Source organism: Xenopus laevis, chromosome 1S, assembly GCF_017654675.1.
Source record: "Xenopus laevis strain J_2021 chromosome 1S, Xenopus_laevis_v10.1, whole genome shotgun sequence".
NCBI classification, from domain to species: Eukaryota; Metazoa; Chordata; class Amphibia; order Anura; family Pipidae; genus Xenopus; species Xenopus laevis.
This window is the reverse complement of record NC_054372.1, coordinates 104,501,929-104,524,833: the sequence shown is the minus strand read 5'-3', so window position 1 is coordinate 104,524,833 and position 22,905 is coordinate 104,501,929. Positions and strand designations below refer to the sequence as shown.

Below are 22,905 nucleotides of genomic sequence, written 5' to 3'. Positions count from 1 at the left end.
TGGTAGCATGAGCTAGGAGTCCATATTTGTAAAGGGCAGTGCGGCTTACGGAGAAGACAAAGTAGCTATAAAATAACAGCAGAGAAACTGTGTATGACAGTGCAGTTGATAAACTTATGGAAGTCTTTAGCGCGACCCTATGATAATTGTCAAGCTTTCGATTAGTGCTTGTCGTCCTTGCTGCAATGCCGTAATTGCCGTATAAGCAATAAGGTCCGAACTTTTCGCTGATGTGACGTCATAACAGGGCGCCAGGCTCTGCTTCTGGCTGTCTCTAAGCAAAACCCAGCTATACAGACCTCAGCAATCCACTACAGTCCTCGACAAACCCCAGCTACACATTACCCATTCTGCCCACCGAACGGCAAACAAATAATGATGCAATGATTGCGCTTAAGCACTGCAAGCGCTCCTGCTTTTAGGTTTAAAATAAACCAAAGCGACGATTACGTCTTGCACGCGTCGCGTGCGAGTGACGTCAGCCGAGTCCCACTTGCCCCTTAGAACTAGCGGTGACGCTGCGTTGTAGCTGCTTTGGGAGAGAGAAATGGCGAATCCTGGTGGAGGGGCTTCGCCTCCCGTGGCAACTTTGTGGGGTGAAGTAAATAAAGCCGGTCAGAATGGAGATTTTACCAGGGCCCTGAAATCGCTGAACAAAAGTAAGGGCGGCGTGGCTTTGGGTGTGGGTTACTCGGTATTAGTTTATGGCGTAGAGCTCGGGTGGTTTGGATGGGGTTAATGATTCGCTATACAATTATTTTGACATATTTCTAACTCATGCGACAAGGTTTGTTGAGAAGCAGTGAAGCTAAATGTAACCTAATGTTAGGTTTGTGTAACACTACTAACATCATTCTAGTGTGGGTGGATTCATATATGATTGAAGCTGAATAGCTTTGCAGAATACAGTAGGACGTATGTGTCATTTTATTTGGCCTTTATTTGACTTATGTCTTCCTCCTGTTATATACTGTCTGTGCCCCAGGGTTTCATGTGATTTTATTTTGAATGGGAACGCAATTCATTCTGTGATTTCACCTGAGGACCCAACCAGGACTGGAGTGTGATGCAAAATAGGCCCTTGCATTCTTAGTAGAGAGAGGCCCAAACAGCCCTTAGCAGCCCACTAAATAGTCACTTTCTATGGCACCTTACAGCAGCCCCTCTGGCATTTGCCAGAACCCACAGATTGCCAGTCCTGGCCTGGACCCAACATTAGGGTGAATAAAGAATTGTCGATCTCCTTTAACGTTACATTATTAAAGGGGATGGCGGTGACCACATTTTTGCACCCAACCCATAGTTTAGTAATTTCTTTTCTGGAGCACAATACTATTGTGATATTGGACATATGTTGTGAGATCTGCCTGGTTCTGATCAGTCTGAAACTTATAACTGGTTGGACACTTAAAATATACATTTTGTTAATCATTATTTAGCGGTGAACCCTTTTGAATTGTTCAAACATGACCCCGTTCTAAAATTAGATAATGAGAACCCAATTAAATAAATGAGTTGAAAACATAATGTTTGTTCATTCAATCATTTGTTTATTTATTGAGGAAAGTGATCTAACATTACATATTTGTGTAGCAATAGAATGGAAACCTTTGTTTTCAGTAACAAGTGTGACCCCTTGAGAAGCAATAACTTAATGTTTCTGTTACTATTGATCAGACCTGCCCATCGCCTTGAAACATTTTAGCCCATTATTCCTTGCTTCCTACCATTATTTTGTGGATTTACTTAGTTTGAGCTTGTTCTGGGTTCATCTGCCTACAGTACATACTTCCTATAGCCTTTTGGCTTATTATTGTGGTTTTTAGCAAACTAAAGACAGTTGGATAGCAATGGCTTTCTTCTTGCAATCCTGTCATGCACCATTGTTTTTCAGTATTCTCCTGATGGTTAAATCATTATCACTGACATTCTCCAATGTGAAAGAGGCCATCAGTTCCTTAGACGTTAGTCTAGTGTTCTTTGAGATCTCCCATATAATTAAACACCTTGCTTTTGGTGTGATCTTTGTTGGTCAACCACTCTTGGGGAGAGTAACAATGGCTTAATTGCCTCAGTTTGTGCACAGTCTGGACTCCACCAGTCCACTGTCAGACAAACTCTTTAGCAATAGTTTTGTAACTTTTTCTAGCCTGGTGAGCATAAATATGTTTTTTGAAGGCTTTTAGAATTCTCTTTTGTTTGAACCATGCAGAAACTGAGGTGGAGAGCTTAAGGCCTTGGACACATACCTTTGCGGTACCAGGTGCTGTACTGAAGGACCCACGCCTGTTACAGGGCCAAATTATCCAGTCAGTGCAGATATCAGCAGCATATCGTAGATATGAACAAACGTGTATTTTATTGCATCATATTATTTCAAACAGGGCAATGTTTCGGGCCGCCCGGGCCCTTTATCAAGTTTTGTTTGAACCATGACACAGTTCCATAAACCTGTGTTGTTAAGCTCAGACTTAGATAGAGCTAGGTGTCAGGGTCACCCAAAATTACACCTGATTATCTTCCAATTTATGAAAACACCTGACTCCCTGACTTTCCCCTTTAAATGAACTGTGATTCTTACAGGTTCACATATGTTTGCATAATATTCTTGACTCGTTTGTTTAATTGGATTCTCGTGATCTTTTTGTAAAAGATTGTGCTTTAGGAAATATTGAAAATTCAACAGAGTTGTTAAAGAACTATTGTATCTGTTTAAGTGGTGAATTTATTTTTTGTGGCATCACATGTTTGTTTGTTTTCTGGTGCAGCAATGTCCAACATCATAGAGAGGCAGGGCCATTTATAGAAATAACTTGCTTGAGGGGCAGGTAAAGCAAGAATTTTCTGGATAATGGTCAAGGACCCCTTCCCTTTCCAAAGCACATGTGTTTTATGTTGTTTAACCAAAAAGCAAGTATCCCAATATTTATGAAGTCCATACATGAAGAAATAGCGGTATCTGCATGTATGTTGGTTGTTACAGAAAACCTTTCAGTTTATGTATACAAGTGTTTTGCTTTGAAAATTTCCCACTTTCATTTGAATACTTTAGAAGTATTGTGTTTCTTCATGGGTTTGAAAGCATAACCAGAGTTATGTGCTGATCAGATCCCAGCTACAGATGTTGTTTATTAGTGTAGCTTGCGACTTCTGCAATATGGGAAACCAAAAGCATTAGTACACGTACTTATAACATGGTGATGCCAAAACTTTCCTTGTCACAGTTTGTGCATACCTAATTGTACATTTTCTCTAGTGCCTGTATGAATATACAAAATGCAGCTTTTCTGAAGCAAGAAAGCATCAAAAGTATTACAAACGACTAGTATAAAAGTAATTAACTGATGTTATGACTTATTTGTTATAAAGATGCATGAATATTTTATTGAAAAGTACTGGAAAATGAATGGAGATTTTGCTGCTTCTGAAAGCTTACATACATAGTGTCAGCTTATCTTTTGTAAAAGTGATGCCTAACTAGATGCTTTTAGGCACTGGTGCATTGATCAGTTTATTGAAACACATTTTCTCGACTATTTTTCAGTTATTATAACTAAAACAAACTTTTTGCCTTTTAGTATTGCAGGTGACAAAGGAAGATGTCACGGCTCTTCATTGCAAGGTAGTTTGTCTTATCCAGAATGGAACCTTTAAAGAGGCCCTTAATGTAATTCACAGCAACACTAAAGTTCTAACAAGGTATATCACTGTAATACTTTACCTTTGTTGTTCACATTTGAGTTATCTTTTTGTATATTTTGATACAATTTGCATTCTTTATTATTTGTGTTTTTTGAGTTATTTAGCTTTTTATTCAGAAGCTCTCCACTTTGCAATTTCAGCAATTTGGTTACTAGGGTCCAAATTACCCTAGCAAACATGCATTGATTTATGTTGAGTAACATCAACATTTTGGAATACAGTCCTTTATTATAGAACATCTAGTGTAATATCAAGAAAAAAATCTAAAAGTAGAGAAAGAGGATCTGAATGCATTTCAGATACACACCCTAATACAAGCGACACTTCTGACAAGATCCAAACATCCACATGACTTATCTAGTCACCAAAAAGGGTCACTGTCAGATTCAACGACTTGTATACAAGCTGTCAAATCAGACTGATCTCTCACCAGGCCAATTATTTTGGTGCTTTTATTTGTGTGGCCAGCTGTGACTGTTGCCCAATGTGTATTTGACAAATGGCTTTTATTTGCCTTTTTTTCCCTTGCAGTGATGTAGTAGCATTTGAAAAAGCATACTGTGAGTACAGGTTAAACCGAATTGAAACTGCATTAAAAACCATTGAAGGGGCTCCACAAAAGTCAGAGAAATTAAAAGAGCTCCATGGACAAGTAGTAAGTGTGAAACATACTATACCTTATTTTTGTTTATATGTATGTGTATGTTCATGAATTAGCATTATTCATTACATATAATGTTCTCACTTCTGCTTGGATTCTAAAATCAATTTTTTTTTAGTTATATAGATTGGAAAGGTACAGTGATTGCTTATCTGTGTATCGAGATATAATTAGAAATTCTCAGGATGATTATGATGAGGAGAGAAAGACAAACTTGTCAGCTGTATTGGCAGCATTGAGTATCTGGGAAAAAAAGTCAACGGTAAGTTTTTATTTATTTATTTTTGCATTTTTTTTAAATAATTATATTGCATGGGGAAATGGTCTCAAATATTTAAGAAAAAAAGAGATTATGAGGAAAGTTCAGCTAGGGGGAGAGAAGTGAGGTAGGAAGTAATTCATGATGTGTGGTACCAAGTCAGTTCATTCCACCTGCCACTATCCACACACCCCAAATAGCCTTAACTTTGGCAGGGCAGCTTCCCGCATGAAAGACTGTTTTCTATTTAAGTCAAAGTTCTTGATCCACTTATTTCAAAAGGTGAGTGTGGGTAGTTGAAGTTGCAAATTTTAAGATGTCAAGTCACCTGAGTTATTTTTATCTTCTTAAAGGGGACCTGTCACTTAAAGGAACTGTAACACTAAAAAAAAATTATTATAAAATCCATTCTACCCACACTAATAATAGATTTACCCTGCATAAAGTTTATTAATATCAACTTTATTAAAAAAAATACTGTTAGAAAACACTGCTTCCTGTCTACTGCAAAATGGCAATAGGACGACTCGCTCTGCATCTTCCCCCTAACCTGACTTAAGTTATAAGCGATGCAGCTGTGGCATGCCGATTTCCCAGTTCCTAGAAGAAGTGGTCTCTTTTAAAATCTGGTAATTTCCAGTCTTTTGTTGCAACTGTTTCGCTAATGTCTCTTTACATAATTGATATGCTGTTATGGTAACAATGCCCGGATGTCGCAAAGTCCGGAGCAGGGTAACCTCCTTGTGAAGTTTGTGGCGAGAGTGCAGCAGCCAGTGTGGTCGCCATAGTGCCACACGCAGCAAATCAGAAGAGAAATGAGCAAGAGGAGCAGATGTTTGCGACTCTTCAAGATTTCCCTGTGCAGCTTGGCCTCACGCTGGAATTTGTGCCTCCCATTGTGGGTCGGTGGTTCGCTGTGGGTGAAGAGCAGAGAGAGCATAGCTAGCACAGTGACTCTAGCTCCGCACTGGATAATGGTGCCCTTCATCATTGCCAACCTTTCTCTCCTCTGGCCTTTACTGTAAATAAACTAATTAGCTGAGGAATGCCGGCCCTTGTTTGGTTAGTGGGATTGGATAATGGGACCGGGGGACACCGTTTTTGTATGTATGTTTGTAAGGCACTTCTCCGGCATTCCTCCACTAATAAGTTAATTTACAGTAAAGGGATCCACCCAGGGAGGGCAGATGAGCTGCTGCCCAGGAAGATAATGGGTCGGACAGGGGCTTTAGGCTGCGAGGATGTCACCTATGTAACTGGCCTCCAGTATGTGGGCTCCGGATCCACTAAACTTGTCCACAAGGGAACTTTGCTTAACGGGAAGGAGACCGTACTCAAATCTGTGCACAACGAGTGCAACCATGTGACTCGCTGCGTGCGGCGCTACAGTGACCCCACTGGCTGCCGCACTCTCGCCACTTACAAACTTCACAAGGAGGTCACTCTTCTCCGGACCTTGCACCACACGAGCATCGTTACGTTAAGGGCATATCAGTTATGTAAAGAGACATTAGTGAAGCCGTCGCAACAAGAAACTGGACATTACCAGATTTTAAAAAAGACCAATTCTTCTAGGAACTCGGAAACCGGCATGTCACAGCTGCATCGCTTATAACTTCCGGTTTTGGTTTTAAATGTGCAGATTTTAGCCTCATATCCTATAAACAATCGTACATTACAATAATCCGACCTGTAACTAGCCATTCAGATGAAATAAAGTAGTAAAAGAACAAATCAGGCGATGTTCTGGCCATGACGGCAATTGTGCAATAGTTATTTCCGACAAATAGAAGTGATAGTCACCCATTGATATTGTCAGGTAATACATGCAGAGATATTATCATTAGCGGACAGAAATCTTCTAACCTGTCTGATCGGCTAAATGACCGACCACCATGGTACGATAAAAATGTTGGGACTTTACAAAATAAATTTACTCCACAGTCACGTTTTCCAATATTGGGTTTAAGAATTTTAGCTTGTTTGATTATATCTGATTTGGTTTGTAGCAATTCTTTATACCTGATGTGATCCTCCTGCAAGTATTTTAACACACTGTTCTGCTGCTGAAGCTGGTTACAGAATTGTGACATGAGAAAAGCATATTTGAACCTTGTTCCCTCTACCTTGTTTTCTCATGGTTTTTATTTTACCTTTACAGGAGGACCTTGGCATTCAGGAGACCACATATGAACTGTGCTATAATTCTGCCTGCACATTGATAGGCCAAGGCCAGTTGCGTGAAGGAATGGTAAAACTGCGAGAAGCTGAAGGTATGACTTTAGTTTTATTTTGATATTTTTGCAACCAGTTTTTGTTACATAAATATAGGCAGTAATTTCAGCTAAATTATCCTGTATTTAACAGCAGAAACACAAATATTATTCGGAAGAAGCGTAGATTAGAACCCCTTTACAAAATGCTACAATTTGTCATATTTGACAGCAAAGTGAAAAAAACACCCTCAAACTCTACTGTGCACAGATCCTTTACTTACTGTCTATTCATGATAATGACTGCCAGCATCTGGGGATAAGATCTGCTTCATCTGTACTCCTCATCAGTTCTAGTAGACTTGACTTGCCTGTATTTGGTCAGTCTGAATTTATATGGCTGTTAAATTAACTCATTTACATTATGGATTAGGCTGAATGTGCCAAAAGGAATTAAAGTATGGAGCATCATTACTTTAATCCAACTATATGCATACAGAACTGGGCCATGAATGTATCTTTATGGAAATCAGATATGACTTAATTTCATTGCCTTGGTTGCATTCAGTTTTGTTTTATGTAGTCTTTTGTAATTTTATACACAGAAAAAAAGTAAAATAATTATTGAAAAACAGTGTTTATTGAACACGTGACTTAATGATATTCACATACAGTTGGTTACCAACTCCGCATAAGGAAGACAAAAGTTCCATTAAAGCTAACCAGCTTGCTTTGGTAGCTGCTCTAATACATCCAACACAGTTTATGATATACATCCCATTAGGAATTTGTTTGAAAGAGTGAAAATGCCAAATTTACTGTGGTCAACAATATGAAAATAACAAGATCAAGCTCTAGCCAGTCCATGAATTGAACTATTGTGTCCATTGTAATCTTTTTTCAATTATAGGAATGCATGTAGTACCCCTCTACTTAAAGAATAAACAAACTTTTTTCTCTCAAAAAAAAAATCTTTTGCTTTCTGAGCACTTCTTCTCTTTCTGGTTCTGAAGACATCAAATAAATGCCTACTGGGCATGCTCATTGCCTCTGAGCCAGTGGAAATCAATAAGGCATGAGCAATAGGCACCTCTTTGAGGAGCATTACAAATACTCAGATATGATGCCTGTTTGTAAGAGTAGATACTTGACCTCCAGGGGTTATGGGGGAATTTGAGTGTGTGTTTTTAATAAAAGGCAACTGGTATGGCTGAATATGAAAGCATTTGAGTCAGTCCATGCCTTCACAAAATTCCATGTTTGTTGACATGTAAGTCACACAACATGGGGTCACCACTGCACAAAACGTCCTCTATGCTTGCATGTGATTATGCAGTTTACCCTTTTATTTATTTATTTATTTTTTGTATGTATGTTTCACCTACCATAACCTGCATTTATTTACATAACACTTTTCTCCCATGGGACCTAAAGCAGTTACAGCAAGCAAGCATTATAGGCATACTAAGAATGCTGCAGCAGCAGTAGACTAAGTGATTTGTCCAGGGTTCCAAGGAGTTGCCACAGGAAATCAAACCAGAGTCTTGATCATGAGACCCCACATGAAAGGCTGATCACTTAACCAAGTACTTATTCTACTGGGCTTCATGAATCAATTTTGAATAGTGTAGGCCACAACAACTGGAAATGAAAATCCTGGAAAGTACTACCCTAAACACCAGAACATAATTTCGGCATTCTGTAGTTTGACCAATATGGCAAACCGCAGTATGTTACTTTAACTATAGTAGGCCAAATATACAGTACTTCATTTCAGCAGCTATACATATGCATTATTGTGATTTCTGTATTAACATAATTGTGTTTTCTTTTCTGTAGAACTTTGCAGACAGTCTATTTCAGAAGATGCTGTAAGTATTTATAATTTCTGCATTTCAAGTTTGGACTAGGTTGTAGGTTTTAAGTAAAATCTATTAAAAAAAAAAAGTTTTTCACTGCAAGCATTATTTTGTACAACTTGCATACTATAATTCATATACATTTATCTGTGACATTGTCCTAATATTTCTCCAGTTAGATCTATATTTATTTATATCTCATATGATAATGATGTGAACCTATATTCTTCAGCCATCGAATGCTTTTGGGAATTCTAATTCCTCAAACTGAAGATTTAACACTCCTGTTAAAAAGTAGATCATTTATAATACAATTGAAGTATGTTGTCCTATTCAATTTTAACTAGTAGGTGGGATGCTATACTAGAAATGTATTCTAGCGCAATTTGTATGGTGTTTTGTATGTCTTTAGGATTTAACTGAAGAAGATATAGAGGCAGAACTGGCTATAATTCATGGTCAGATGGCCTATGTCATGCAGCTACAAGGCAACACAGATAATGCTCTACAACTCTACAATCAAATCATTAAGTTAAAGTAAGGCTTTTTAAACGTTGGACTTTGTTCACATCATGTCATATTGCTTCTACATTAATTTCCATTCTGTTTCTTTTAGGCCCACCGATGTTGGTTTGTTGGCTGTGGTGGCAAACAATATCATTACTGTTAACAAGGTATATATAATTCTGAACTGATTTCATTCCTTGAATATCAGTGGTGCACCTGGCTTTGTCTTAAATTATGATGTGAAGTAGGTAATTCTATGTATGGGGGAAAGTATGGCTTTTCTGCCTGTCATTAGGCATTGTGGGTAAAAATACACCTTCTGGATTCCATTATTTCTTTATCTGCCCCGCATAAGAATAGGGTTTATATTTATTAGTGAGAGGCGAAGGAAATACAGTACATGGGGATGCACAGAGATAATGTGGGTGGAGGACATGTAGCTACTGTTCTTCCTCAGTCACAGCTATTACATTAACACAGGAGATCCCCTTTGATGCTGTTAGCTCACAGGTATATTGACACAGACCAAAATCATTTACCCCAAATAATTGCTACTATGTACATCCCAAAAATGCTTTTCAATTTCAAAAAAAATCAAAATCTATAGTTCTGGCACTTAAGGTATTTGGCGTTTTAAGAGCTTTTGCAAACTTGGGCGTACTGAATTTCAAACTAATTGATCCTGCTCTTTTTGTTAAACTATTTTTAAAATAGTAGGTTTATTGAAAATGCTGATTAAAATGTGATTTTGGTGGGTTTGCAGTCTGCAGCTTGCCTGCAGCCACTTTTTTAATCAATTAGGTGAACAAGAATTAATGTTTTAATGAAATAAGTGCACATTCCAGTTAGGCATTTTTTTCTGAGTAAAAAAAAAACAAAAATTTTGATAAGACTCGTTTTTTGTGTGATATCCATACTGCCTTTTGTGGTTTTATTTTTATGTAATGTAAAAAGAAAAAAAATCATGAATTTTTCATTTGTTTCAGGACCAAAATGTCTTTGACTCAAAGAAAAAAGTGAAACTTACAAACGCAGAAGGAGTGGAGCACAAACTGTGCAAGAAACAACTTCAAGCTATTGAATTTAACAAGGCTCTGCTTTCAATGTATACAAACCAGGTATAGAACATTGTAAACTAAAAAAAAATTTCAAATAGACATTATTCTTAACATTTCTGTAACATGTGGTATAAATGGTCATAAGGCTGCTGTGTGGGAGAAAGCCACTGCCCTCTGCAATGCTGCAAAACTGAAGCATAAGTTTGTGACTTACAGTATCACCTTCTGTAACTTTTTTGTGATGCCAAAGAGACAAAAAATAAACCTGTTGTTTTCAGAATAGAGCATGATATATGCTTTGGATGAGAATTTGTTAATGAATAAAAATTTTACAAGCCCCCAACCAATTACATATCTTTGTTACAATTCAGATAAAAAGATGTATAAGTATTTATTCTTCCTAAGTTATGTTAATTACCTCTCTCATTTTGTATGCCTCAATATAATTTTCCCAGGGATCCCTAAGATTTTATTTGGCATGAAATAAAGTTTCTTTGTATGCAACCGACATTCATCTTTAAATCTGATAATGGTTTTTTCTATTTTGTATGGGGTTTTTATAAAAAGAAATCTATTCATTCCCAGGCTGACCAGTGTCGAAAATTATCCGCAAGTCTTCAATCACAGGACCCAGAGGATCTGCTGCCTGTGCTCATCCAAGCTGCCCAGCTCTACAAGGAGAAGCAACATACCAAAGCTGTAGAGCTTCTTCAGGTACCACAATCTCCATTTCCTTCATCAAAAACTTTAATTCAGTGATCCTGTAATTTTCTTGCAGGATAAAATGTACAATATCTAGAATAAATGCCACTGTTCATTTAAATATTTGTCACTCGAAAAACAAGTTTTCAAGCAAAAACCAGCTTCAAAGACCCCAAAACTCCCAAAATTTGTGAAGGTTAAAAGGACAGTAGCCATTGATTTTTACACAAATTTGACAGGTTTTAGATGGAGTGGTTTCGGATTCAGACTTTTAGCAACTTCAGGGCTTAAATCTTGAAAAATTCATTTTTTTCTCTAAAAAATACAATAATTTTCACTAGAAAACATCAAGTTTTAATAAATGACCCCCTTTAATGTGGGTTTAATACGTTTTTAACCTTTGCTTTTTTTGTAGGAATTTGCAGAGCAGCATCCTGATAATGCAGCTCAAATCAAGTTAACTATGGCACAGCTTAAACTTGCACAAGGTAGGTATATGGCATTTGAAAGCAACGCAAGATTTCAAAATTGAGAGCAACAACCACCTAGAAAAATCCTACTGTCGGCAGGTGGAACCAATTCACCACTTCCTCAGCCAAGGTGTAGTTTAACTATGTATCGGTCTCGCTCCGACCCTTAATCAAGCCTATATGAAGGGCTAGTGTGAGTCCAAGAAGTTGCTGTATGGCCTTAATAAACACTCACTGCTCACATTGCAATTCTGCTGCAGACATTTTGGGAACTTTGCAAGCAACTTAAAGCACAAGTTAACAAGCACCCTGTATGCCATCAGTTTAAATGTATTGGATATTTCATTATTCTTACATAAACTTTTATTATTTTTTAGAAGCAGCAAATGTATGTATTTTTCTTGACAATTTGTTTTCCAGGAAATGTCACAAAAGCTTGTATGATCCTAAAGAGCATTAAGGAGCTACAACATACACCTGGCATGGTGAGTTTTTGTCTGATTATATTATTATTTTGTTGTAGTTGCAAGAAATATGGCACACACAGCAGTTCTCATTTTACAAGAGATAAGGGGTCAAAACTTACTTTGCCGCCTTTTACTGCTTTCCATTCAGTAAATGGCAGATACTGACAGGGAGAGACCTGCATCTCTCAGTAATGTAAATACTAGCATTCCCAATTCAGTCAGAAAGCTGAAAAGAGGCAGAAGAGGAAGGCGAATAATTCAAAAACTATTCAAAAACAAATAAATAATGAAGCCCAATTGCAATGTTTCTGGGAGCAGGACATTCTATAGCAACCTCAAAGTAATGGTGATCCACCCCTTTAAAACTAAAATTGTTTAATACAATATGACAAGTCATTGGAGTTATTTCTGTGCACAGTAGTGCCTAAAGTGCTGTTGCTTTTCCTGTGAGGGTAACAGGACAGATCCACACTCACTCAAGCTGGTATTAAAATTATGAAATTATTTGTAATTACTGCATATAATAAACTAATAATGTACCCCTAATTTCTGTAGGTGTCAGCACTTGTAACTATGCACAGCCATGATGAAGATATAGACAGTGCTATTGAAGTGTTTTCTAATGCAATCAGCTGGTATCAAGAAAACCAAGTAAGTCATGAGTTCCTGCGCATAACCATTTATTTGTGAAAATCAAAGTTACTTGATCCCACCTAAAAAAAAACGCAAAAGGCATTTTAGAGGTCCGAGCTGTTGTCTGGGCTGGAACACTCTAGTTTATATTGCGTAAGCCTTTCACAGTTAATGCCCAAAGACTACATTCACTAACACTGTATTTATGGGTGATTTATTAATTTATTTAGTGTCTTTTTTGGATCCAGATAAAAAAAAGCTCTCTAATGGCAGTCTTTGAGTTAGATGAAGACATTATTTGTAAATATGTTAATGTAGAGATTATAGCTCTTCAGGTGTGGTATCTTTTGTGTGTATGTTATCAGTATTGAACTAAATGTAATGTCTTTGACAGCCAACCTCCCCATTGCACTTGTCTTTGGTAAGAGAGGCGGCAAACTTCAAACTAAAACATGGGCGGAAAAAAGATGCAATTAGCGATCTGGAACAGTTATGGAGGTAAGTGCGATAATCAATTTCCCCTGAACCTTTTTAATGAACAATAAATGTTTTTCATCTGTTTCATTATAACTTTTCTTTGCAGACAAAACCCCAAAGACATACATACCTTGGCCCAACTCATCTCTGCTTACTCACTGGTGGATGCAGAAAAAGCAAAAATGTATCCTACTTGGTTATTAGTAACTACATTTTCTTTCCTCAAACTGTGCATTTTATAATTATGGGGGTGAATACTTACATATGATCTAGAAAATCATATATTTGCTTCTTTTCTTTCACTCTCTTGAAATGTGATGCTAATGAGATGTGGAATTATTTTGTATTAAAAATGTTGTTTGCTGTGTAGCGTAGCACAAAGTCTTGTTTTCCTTAGTGTGGATCGTTCAGACTTAGCAAGCATTTGCCATCTTCTGACACAATGAAGCTGAAAGTTGATGTTGATGCCCTGGAAAATTCTACAGGAGCTACTTTTATTAGGAAAAAAGCTGCAAAAGTTGCTGGAGAACAAGCAAAGGAACAAGGGTTTGTATTCTTAACAGGCAGTATATACGACCAACTAAAATGTCACCATTCCTTTTTTTATTAGCTGAAATGTCCTCTCCTGCCATATATATCTAGAACTCACACAAATTTTACCGACTCGAAAACTCGAATTGAATTCTACTAAACTTGATTCAGGTTTTTTCTCCGGAAAAAACTCCAATGTCCAAATTGGTCCCTTGACCTCTCCCATTGACTTGTATATAAACTCTGCAGGTTTTAGTTGGTGAATAGTCGAATTTGAGTTCTTAAAGGGACAGACTGATAACTCTTGAAATTCGAATTAAAACTTGAATCAAGTTTGGATAATTCACCATTCGAAATTGAGAATTTTGACCATATAAAAAAAATTGAAAATTTGAATTTGAACTTTCAATTCAACCCTTAATTAATCTGACCCTAAGTGTTCATGTCAACACTTGGCAGTTGCTTGAAAAAGCACTCTTAAAGGGATGGTTCACCTTTAGAATAACTTTTAGTGTGTTATAGAATGACTAATTCTAAGCACCTTTTCAATTGGTCCTCATTTATATTTTATAATTTTTTAATTATTTGCCTTCTTCTCCTGACTCTTTCCAGCTTTCTAAAGGGGGTTGCTGACCCCGTCTAAAAACAAATTCTCTGTAAAGCTACAAATTTATTGTTATTGCTACTTATCTTTCTGTTCAGACCCTCCCGTATTGATATCCCATATTCTCATTCAAATCAATGCATGGTTGCTAGTATAATTTGGACCCTGGCAACCAGATTTCTGAAATCGTAAACTGGAGAGCCACTGAATTAAATGCTCAAAAAACACAAATTAAAAAAAAAAAATGAAAACCAGTTGCAAATTGTCTCAGAATATCACTTTCTACATCATGCTAACAGTTAACTCAAAGGTGGACAACCCCTTTCAAGTTTTTTCAGTTGTAATTATTTCAATTAGAAATATAGAACTCCTACAATATCTGTGTAGCAGAAATCTCAATTTAGCAGACAGCCCTGAACAGGCACAGACTAATGTTATAGAAAGAACTTGACTCTTAAGTAGAAGTGTTTTGTTTTGTTTCCTTTTCAGTGAGGCAACAAGAACATTTCACAGTTGGGGAAGGGGGGGGCACAGCTTTATTTATTTTGTGAATTTTTGTTTATTGTTTTTTTCCCGCTTTTAAAATGCAGGCCTACTGACATTAAAAAGAAGAAGACGAAAAAAAAGAAAGGTAAAAACTTTTTCAAATTAAATATTAATCGAATTAATGCTAAGATGTATACAAAATTGGGTAATATTTAAACTCCTTAATTAAAAATTACTTTTGCATTGATCTCTTTGCTTGTGCAGCCAATGGTCATAGACCGCTAAACCCAAGACAATGTTTCAAATATGCAAAATTCAAAATCATTCACTAGGGGGCAGATTTATCAAGGGTCGACTTTCGAAGTGCAAAAAACTATGAAATTCGACTATCGAATAAGTTAGTCCAACATTCGAAGTCGAATTCTAAGGATTTTAAAGATCGGATGATCGTACTTTGAACATACTTCGAATCGATTTAATCGTACAATCGTACGATTTCCCTTCGACTTCTAAAAACTTAGCCAGATGTTGGCTATATGTTCTAGGAGGTCCCCATAGGCTAACATAGCAATTCGGCAGGTTTAAGGTGGCGAAGTGTCGACGTTATTTAAAGAGACAGTACTTCGATTATCGAATGGTCGAATTTGTGAAGTATTTTCAATTCGAATCAAAGTCTAAGTCGAATTTGGCCTATTCAATGGTCGAAGTACCCAAAAATTACTTCGAAATTCAATGTTTTTGAATTAGAATATTCACTTTGAATTCACTTCGACCCTTCGTAAATGTGCCCCTATCTGTTCCAGGTAAACCCAGAAAAAGCATATAGGTTTCACAGTAAATTTCAAATTGACATTCAGGCTGAGATTCCAATAACGTGTATTCATCCTAATTACAAGCCTAACTGGCCTTGGGTTTAGTCACTCTAACCAATGATTTGTCCCACACTCACTGTTTCAATATCAATGCCATAGCTTGAGAATTGCAGTGACCAGACTCTATCTTTGTGGTGGCATCCAGGCGTTTAGGTTCATAACTGATTAAATGATTATTACTCACAGCAATGTCCCAGTTTTTGCTATCTAATTATGCTTTTAAGTTGGTCTGACAGCAGCTAAAATACAGTGAAATCTCAATTTGGCTTCCAGAGATTTTAGGGTTTCTCACATTTTACACTTTTTTTTTGTGGTCCCACCAATTAATTAGTTCCCTAATTCTTGCATTTTCCTGGAAATCATAAAATGGGGGCTCTATTGTAGTCTTTATATAACCATTAAGGTCTACATTCCCTTATTCATGAGAAGGTAAAATCACTAGGGTGTGCACCTCCCAGGTTACCAACTAGAATCACTTGGGAGTGCCTAGCAACCTGGCAACCCCCAGTCATTGTATCTCTCCTTTTACATTAAAACTTTGTGTTGCAATTTCTGAAAAACAGTACTGCCTTGACTGTTCTTTCAATATTTGGTTTTCATAGGAAAGTTGCCCAAGCATTATGATCCAAAGGTTACACCAGATGCAGAAAGATGGCTCCCAATGCGTGAGCGCTCTTATTATCGTGGAAAGAAGAAGGGTAAAAAGAAGGATCAGATAGGAAAAGGGACACAAGGAGCTACGTCATCTGCATCAGCTGAACTGTAAGTATTGCTCTTTATGCCATTAGATGTCACTTTTGTGGGGACTTTAGCAATATCTATCATAATCCTTATGGATTTTTGGTACCATTTCAAATGCAGTGGGTTCGAAATGAGGTGGGAGGTTTGGGGGTTGTGTTCCAACATTTGTTTGTTTGCTGTTCTTGAGAAAGGTCACAAGGACGTGATTAAAAATTTTGGACCACTATTAAACTTGTTTAACCCTTTAAATGCCACAGATTGTAGAATCTACGTTACAAAATATAGGGTATATAATGGAGTAAAATGCAAGCTTTGTGACGATTTTCAGAAGTTTCTTAAAAAGCATTACGTTAAGCATAGCTTTGCAGTTTGGTAGTTGCAGTAGGAAGATATATTTACCCGTTTTAGATTAGTTTTAGGAATGTGTACTTTCGCAAAATATATGGTTTTCCTATGCACAATGGGCATCAAACTGTTCAGTGGACCCCTGGCAATCATATTCAGGGTGCTTTTTCTTGGTACCTAATACAGTGATGTTTGGTAGTTAGCAGTAGAGAGACATAGTTACCCATTTTGAAATCGGCAGAATGTGTACTTTTCAGAAATATATGGTTTTCTGGGTAAACCTAAAAGGCACGTAAAGGGTTAATATGCAATTTTCTTATTTTCCTGTAGATTTGTATTGCCTTTACTTCTAGAAGATCTCAAGAAGACCATTTAATTAAACAATTTTCCTTTTATCTCCTAGGGATGCGAGTAAAACAGCAAGTAGTCCTCCCACATCTCCACGACCTGGGTTGGCTGCACCAGGAGGCTCTTCCTCTTCTAGCAATGTCATTCCCCCCAGACATCAAAAGCCAGTAGGAGCTGCAGGCACAAAGAAGAAACAGCAGCAAAAGAAAAAGAAAGGAGGGAAAAGTAGTTGGTGATGAACTAGTATGTTCTCCAGTAATTTATGTCTTACCACAATTTTCTGTTTGCTACGCTCAAGTTTTCCATTTAAAGCTTAAATTCAATTTCTTTTAGTATTTACAGCATCTCTCCTCCCAACTATTTTTATTTTTAAGGACCATGTTTGTCATGGAGGAGAATACCTATGTTCAAGTGAAACCTTAAGCTGTGCAAAACTAGAAAATGTTAATACATACGTTTATTTTATCATTTGAGTTGAAAAATAAAGCAAGGCTTATACAATGTTTGTCCTGTTTTTATATTCATCCAATATAATAAAAATTACTTTTCAGGTGAACTGCTTGTCATGGCTGATACTAGGGGATGGGTTTCATATTCATATACAGGTGTCGGATCCATTCTCCAGAAACCAGTTATCCCAAAAAAATGGGAATTCCAGTTACCAGTCTGACCCAATGCCCACGTTGCACTGATGGTATCAAAGGATACTCAAATCATTGTAGTGCTCTACATCATTGGGATCTACAGTGGCATAGGTGTCTGCTCCTAAAATAAAGGTTCTGGTACTTGATATGTTGCAGTTGCAGGAAGGTAGCAGCAGCGCATTAATGGGTTCTTGTATCAATCAAAAGTCTGCCCCAACTTGGTCTTTCTAAGATATGTAAAAAAAGTATATTTCATGAAATGAAGTGGGTTTTAATGAGGGCAGCAGTGGGAAATCTGTGATAGTCTGCATTTGCACCAGACATTGCAAGATATTTCATTCCAAGTTTGTAGAGTTATAGTACTGGTATGTGAGTACATTGCAAATCTCATTAACATGGACATATAATGTAGGGCAGGGCTGTCCAACTAATGGTGGCCCGCGACCCCCCCCCCCTTATGTGGCCCTCCGTATCAAAGTCTGCCTGCTGTGTCTGTTTACCATTTGTAAGCATTAAAATATTAACAGAGATTAACTGGCCCCTGCATAGTTTAAACCTCAAATTCACACTGTAATCCCCTGTATTGTTCACACATGTGATCCCCCTGTATTGTTCACACTTGTGACACCTCTATTGTTAACCCCCTAAAGCCCTGTACTGTTCATACCTGAGACCCAGACTGAAACTGCCCACACTGTTCCCCTGTTCACACTTTATTCAAAATGCTAATGGGGCACCAGCACTGTGTCACTGTCTGTAGTACATATTAGACTGGTCCTGATTCCTGTCTCCTGATCTGTTCTGCCTTCCCTATGCTCCCTGTGTGTGTCATACTTTGCCTGCTCTTTGCTCCCTGTGTTTGCCATACTCTGCCTGACCTATGATCCCTATGGAACATAAGCCTGGTATTTGTTCTGGGGGTTTAACATTTGAATATTATTGTTAGGGGCCCCTACGGTGTTTAATCATATGCTGGCGTGCTGTATTATACACAGGTGAAGAGGAGGCATATGGATTTAAGGGTATGTCTTATATGACTTAACTTTTTTCACATATGAGTGGCATCCCTGCCAGTGCCAGGCCAAGGTAGTTTGACACCCTAGGCAAGAGCTTCAATCAGCGCCCCCCTGTCCTGCTTTACCATTTACCTCCTTACCATGATGGTTTTTAAATAAAGAAAGCAAGAAAATGTACAACACTTTTTCATTTATATTACTGCCCCCTGTGCCAGTAAGCCCAGCAGCCATTCATTATACTGCCCCCCATACCTGTGCCAGCAGCCATCCATCATACTGCCCCTCCGTACCTGTACCAGCAAGCCCAACAGCCATCCATCATACTGCCCCCATACCTGTGCCAGTAGCCATCCATTATACTGCCCCCCCATACCTGTACCAGCAAGCCCAGCAGCCATCCATCATACAGCCCTCCAGCAGCCATCATATTGCCTCCAATCTTTACCTGTGCCAGCAGCAGCCAAAAATAAATCTGATCACATCATATTGCCCCCAAGTATTTATGTACCTGTGCCAGCGCCCAGCAGCAACAGCAAACATATGGCCCCAAATCTGTACCTGGCTGTGCCAGCAGGAAGCTTTGAACTTTCACAGTAATAAAAGGAATGTCTTCAGTTCAGTGCAACTGTGCAAGGCTGAGAGCAGCAAGCGCGAGCCACACCAAGCAGGTCGCCAGCTCTCTGCCTCTCTCTGTTACCCAACCGTATCAGTGACGAAATTGACGCGTATACGCACGCCGCACTGCCGCACCGCACAAAAGGAGCTATTACTGGTGGAGGGGATTCCACCCGACTGAGTGACCATGATAACTGAAACAAATTATTAAATAAACGCTTGAAAAAAATGAAAAAATGATGGCGTCCTAGACAGCCTCCTACTCTGCCTACTGCCTTGCAACTTTGGAAAACGAAGTGCTCCAGAGTGCCATCCCGCCGGCAATTTAGATTCTTGCTGGGGGGGAGGCAGTTCGGGAGATTAGTCGCCTGAAGAAGAGGCGATTTGTCGCTGGGCGACTAAATCTCCCCGAATGTTCTCGTCTGTCTCTGCCCTAATAATGGTAGAAAAGGGACTGATCTTACCGTGTTACTTTCATATTTAACTAAGGCAGCATTAGATTATCTGTGGATAGAAAAAGACATATTAGATGCTAATTAAGCCAGATAAAATATGTCCTACTAAAGAAAACACTTTATCCTCCACAAATCATTCATCCCAAACGGTGCAAGACTGTTATGTTTTTTATCCAGAGCCTCACACTATAATAACAACTTTTGTAAATACCCTCCCCGTAAAGGCCGTTTGACTACTTCCAATACTTAAATCAAATAATTATCCCATTAATCTATATTAAGATTTATGGGATAATTATTTGATTTTGGACTTTTGCACCCTTTTGAACCGGGGTTTTTTATCCCAGTAACTGTGGGCCCCCTTTAAGCATCCCATTATAATTAGATTTTTGTACTTCCAATACCTGATTGTGTCTTGCTTCATGGAAATGACTGGATACTAACGTATCTGTACTATTTTTTTCTTTGAAATTACGAATGTTCCTTGATCCTAGTTTTTACGGATCTCATATTTTGGCCTATTTATACCAAGCCACAAGGGCATTTAAGCAGATAGATAACCTGTTTCGTTACAAGTTACAAAGCATTTGAGAGCTATTTTGTATCCTTTAGTGGGGTGATTAATGTTATCTTTGATCACTCCTGAACAACACAATTCAAACATGGTGCTGTACTAAAGTTTGTGACCTCACCCTCTTGTTTTGTTCTGCAGGGCGTAACTCATCTTTTAGTGTTTTCCCTCTTTTATAACTAAACATCAGGGGACATTTACCATAATCTTTACTGCTTTGTATAATCGGCCAAAACTGTTTAACCACATTTTCTACTTTCTTACTAAAAGTGCCTAATTGGTTTACAAACACTGGTCTCCTAATATGATTTTTATCCTTTTGAATGTTTTGATCTATCAATAACTGTTCTCTGGGGATTTTTGACACTTCCTCATTTACCTTAGCAAGATAGTGTCCATTGTTTCCTTTTTGTAGAAATCTTTTTTCAAGTGACTCTGCTGCTGTATTGTATGTTTCTTTACTCAAGGCAATCCTACGAGCCCTTAGGAATTGCCCTTTAGGGATAGCTTTAACAATCCCAGGGTTATGAAAGCTTTGTACGTCCAGAATGTTGATTCTATCAGTGGATTTTCTGTATAGCCCAGTGGCTATTCTATCCTCTATATCTAGTTTTATATCTACAAAGTTTATGCTTTTCCCTCCAATTTAACTGTGGGAAGCTGTTTGTTTATCATTAACCATTTCTAGAAATTTGTCTGGTTTACCATCCCATATATTTAGTATATGATCCACATATCGCATATATTTGATGATATGCCTCTTATACTTATGTTCAAGAAAATGTTTCTGTTCCAACATATACACAAAAATATTGGCAAAGGAAGGAGCCACTGCTGCACCCATTGATGTGCCTTGCTTTTGCCAAAAATAGATGCCATTGAATATAAAATAATTTATGAAGTACCAATATAAGGCAGTCAATAAGAAAATAAACCAATTGATGTGTAATATTGGTTTTCAAAAGTGCTTCTTCCACATACTGGATACCTTCTCTTTGTGGAATTGATGTACTGTAAACAGACTTTCTATATCTATGCTGCATAATATATAATCAGCATTTAATTCTTTTAAAGGGATACTGTCATGGGAAAAACATTTTGTTTCAAAATGAATCAGTAAATAGTACTGCTTCAGCAGAATTCTGCACTGAAATCCATTTCTCAAAAGAGCAAACAGATTTTTTTATATTCAATTTTGAAATCTGACATGGGGCTAGACATATTGTCAATTTCCCAGCTGTGTCATGTCATGTGACTTGTGCTCTGATAAACTTCAATCACTCTTTACTGCTGTACTGCAAGTTAGAGTGATATCACCCCCCTCACTTTTCCCCCCAGCAGCCAAACAAAAGAACAATGGGAAGGTAACCAGATAGCAGCTCCCTAACACAAGATAACAGCTGCCTGGTAGGTCTAAGAACAACACTCAATAGTAAAAACCCATGTCCCACTGAGACACATTCAGTTACATTGAGAAGGAAAAACAGCAGCCTGCCAGAAAGCATTTCTCTCCTAAAGTGCAGGCACAAGTCACATGACCAGGGGCAGCTGGGAAATTGACAAAATGTCTAGCCCCATGTCAGATTTCAAAATTGAATATAAAAAAAATCTGTTTGCTCTTTTGAGAAATGGATTTCAGTGCAGAATTCTACTGGAGCAGCTCTATTAACTGATGCATTTTGAAAAAAATTTTTTTCCCCATGACAGTATCCCTTTAATTGCTGTAACACTCTGAGGCATGTGTTAGTGTATTTTACTAAATATTTAACTAAATATGTTTCCACTAGTTTAGCCAAACTAGTGTTTAAAACTGAGATACCGGCTAAAGACTGTTTTACAGAGGAGATATTGATCACTAAGTTCCTTACCTCCTCTGCTGTCTGTTCCGTTGAGGGTATCTTTTCCTTTGTATGGGGGCCTGTGGGTTGGATTGATTCCGGTTTTCCCTTAAAAAAATGCAGTAGAGGCAGTGGAACTTGTAGAGGCGCTGCTCCTTTCCCCACTTTCAGACCTATGGCGTCGTGTCTGGGATGTCGTTAAAGGAGAATTCAACCACAGAGTAAAAAAACCCTACCCCCCCTACCCTACATAGACTCCCCTCCCTCCTCGTCCCAGCCTAGCAGCTAACATAAGAAAATGTCCCTAACTTTTTACTTACCCCTGGATTCTGTCCAGTGGAGTTCACGGCAGCCATCTTCCGGCTCTTTGGTAATATTCAGAATGAGAGCTGCACTTCGGCAATTTCCGTGACTTTTGGCGCATTCAAAAGCAGAAAATTGCTCCAACTGCATATGCGCTGATACGGCACTCACTTCCCAAAAGATTACCGAAGATCAGTCTGCTAACAACTCTAGGGAGGTCAGGAATCAGTCTATTCCGAGTACAAGGAATTCAATGCCTATGGAAACACTGGATATAAGGAAGGACATGGTCTGGAATCAAGAATCCTGTTAACAAGCAGTGGCGTAACTAGACACCTAGGGGCCCTGGTTCGGAAATTTGCAACAGCCCCCCCCCCACTGCATGCGTGTCATGGGCAGGTAACAATGTCATACCTTATGACCAATGTCATAGGACTGAAATTAGAAATTCAGTTACAGAAACTGGTACACTTTGTTAGGGCAAAGTACTGTACAGGTATTGGACCTGTTATCCAGGGGGACCTCGGG

At 38.1% G+C, this 22,905-nt stretch overlaps 1 protein-coding gene across 1 annotated transcript; it reads left to right on the top strand.

The window, feature by feature from the left end:
- The first annotated feature begins 544 nt into the window (after nt 1-544).
- On the top strand, nt 545-17,438 carry srp72.S (signal recognition particle 72kDa S homeolog). Its single transcript, NM_001092495.1, is given in 19 exon segments — nt 545-659; nt 3,579-3,699; nt 4,234-4,357; nt 4,482-4,625; nt 6,784-6,895; nt 8,675-8,706; nt 9,107-9,231; nt 9,311-9,368; nt 10,188-10,319; nt 10,845-10,973; nt 11,377-11,449; nt 11,852-11,916; nt 12,454-12,549; nt 12,926-13,029; nt 13,115-13,192; nt 13,420-13,554; nt 14,734-14,774; nt 16,104-16,263; nt 16,991-17,438. Coding segments are annotated over 19 exon segments (2,022 nt in total). The 5' UTR covers nt 545-547; the 3' UTR covers nt 17,172-17,438.
- The last annotated feature ends 5,467 nt before the right edge of the window (nt 17,439-22,905 follow it).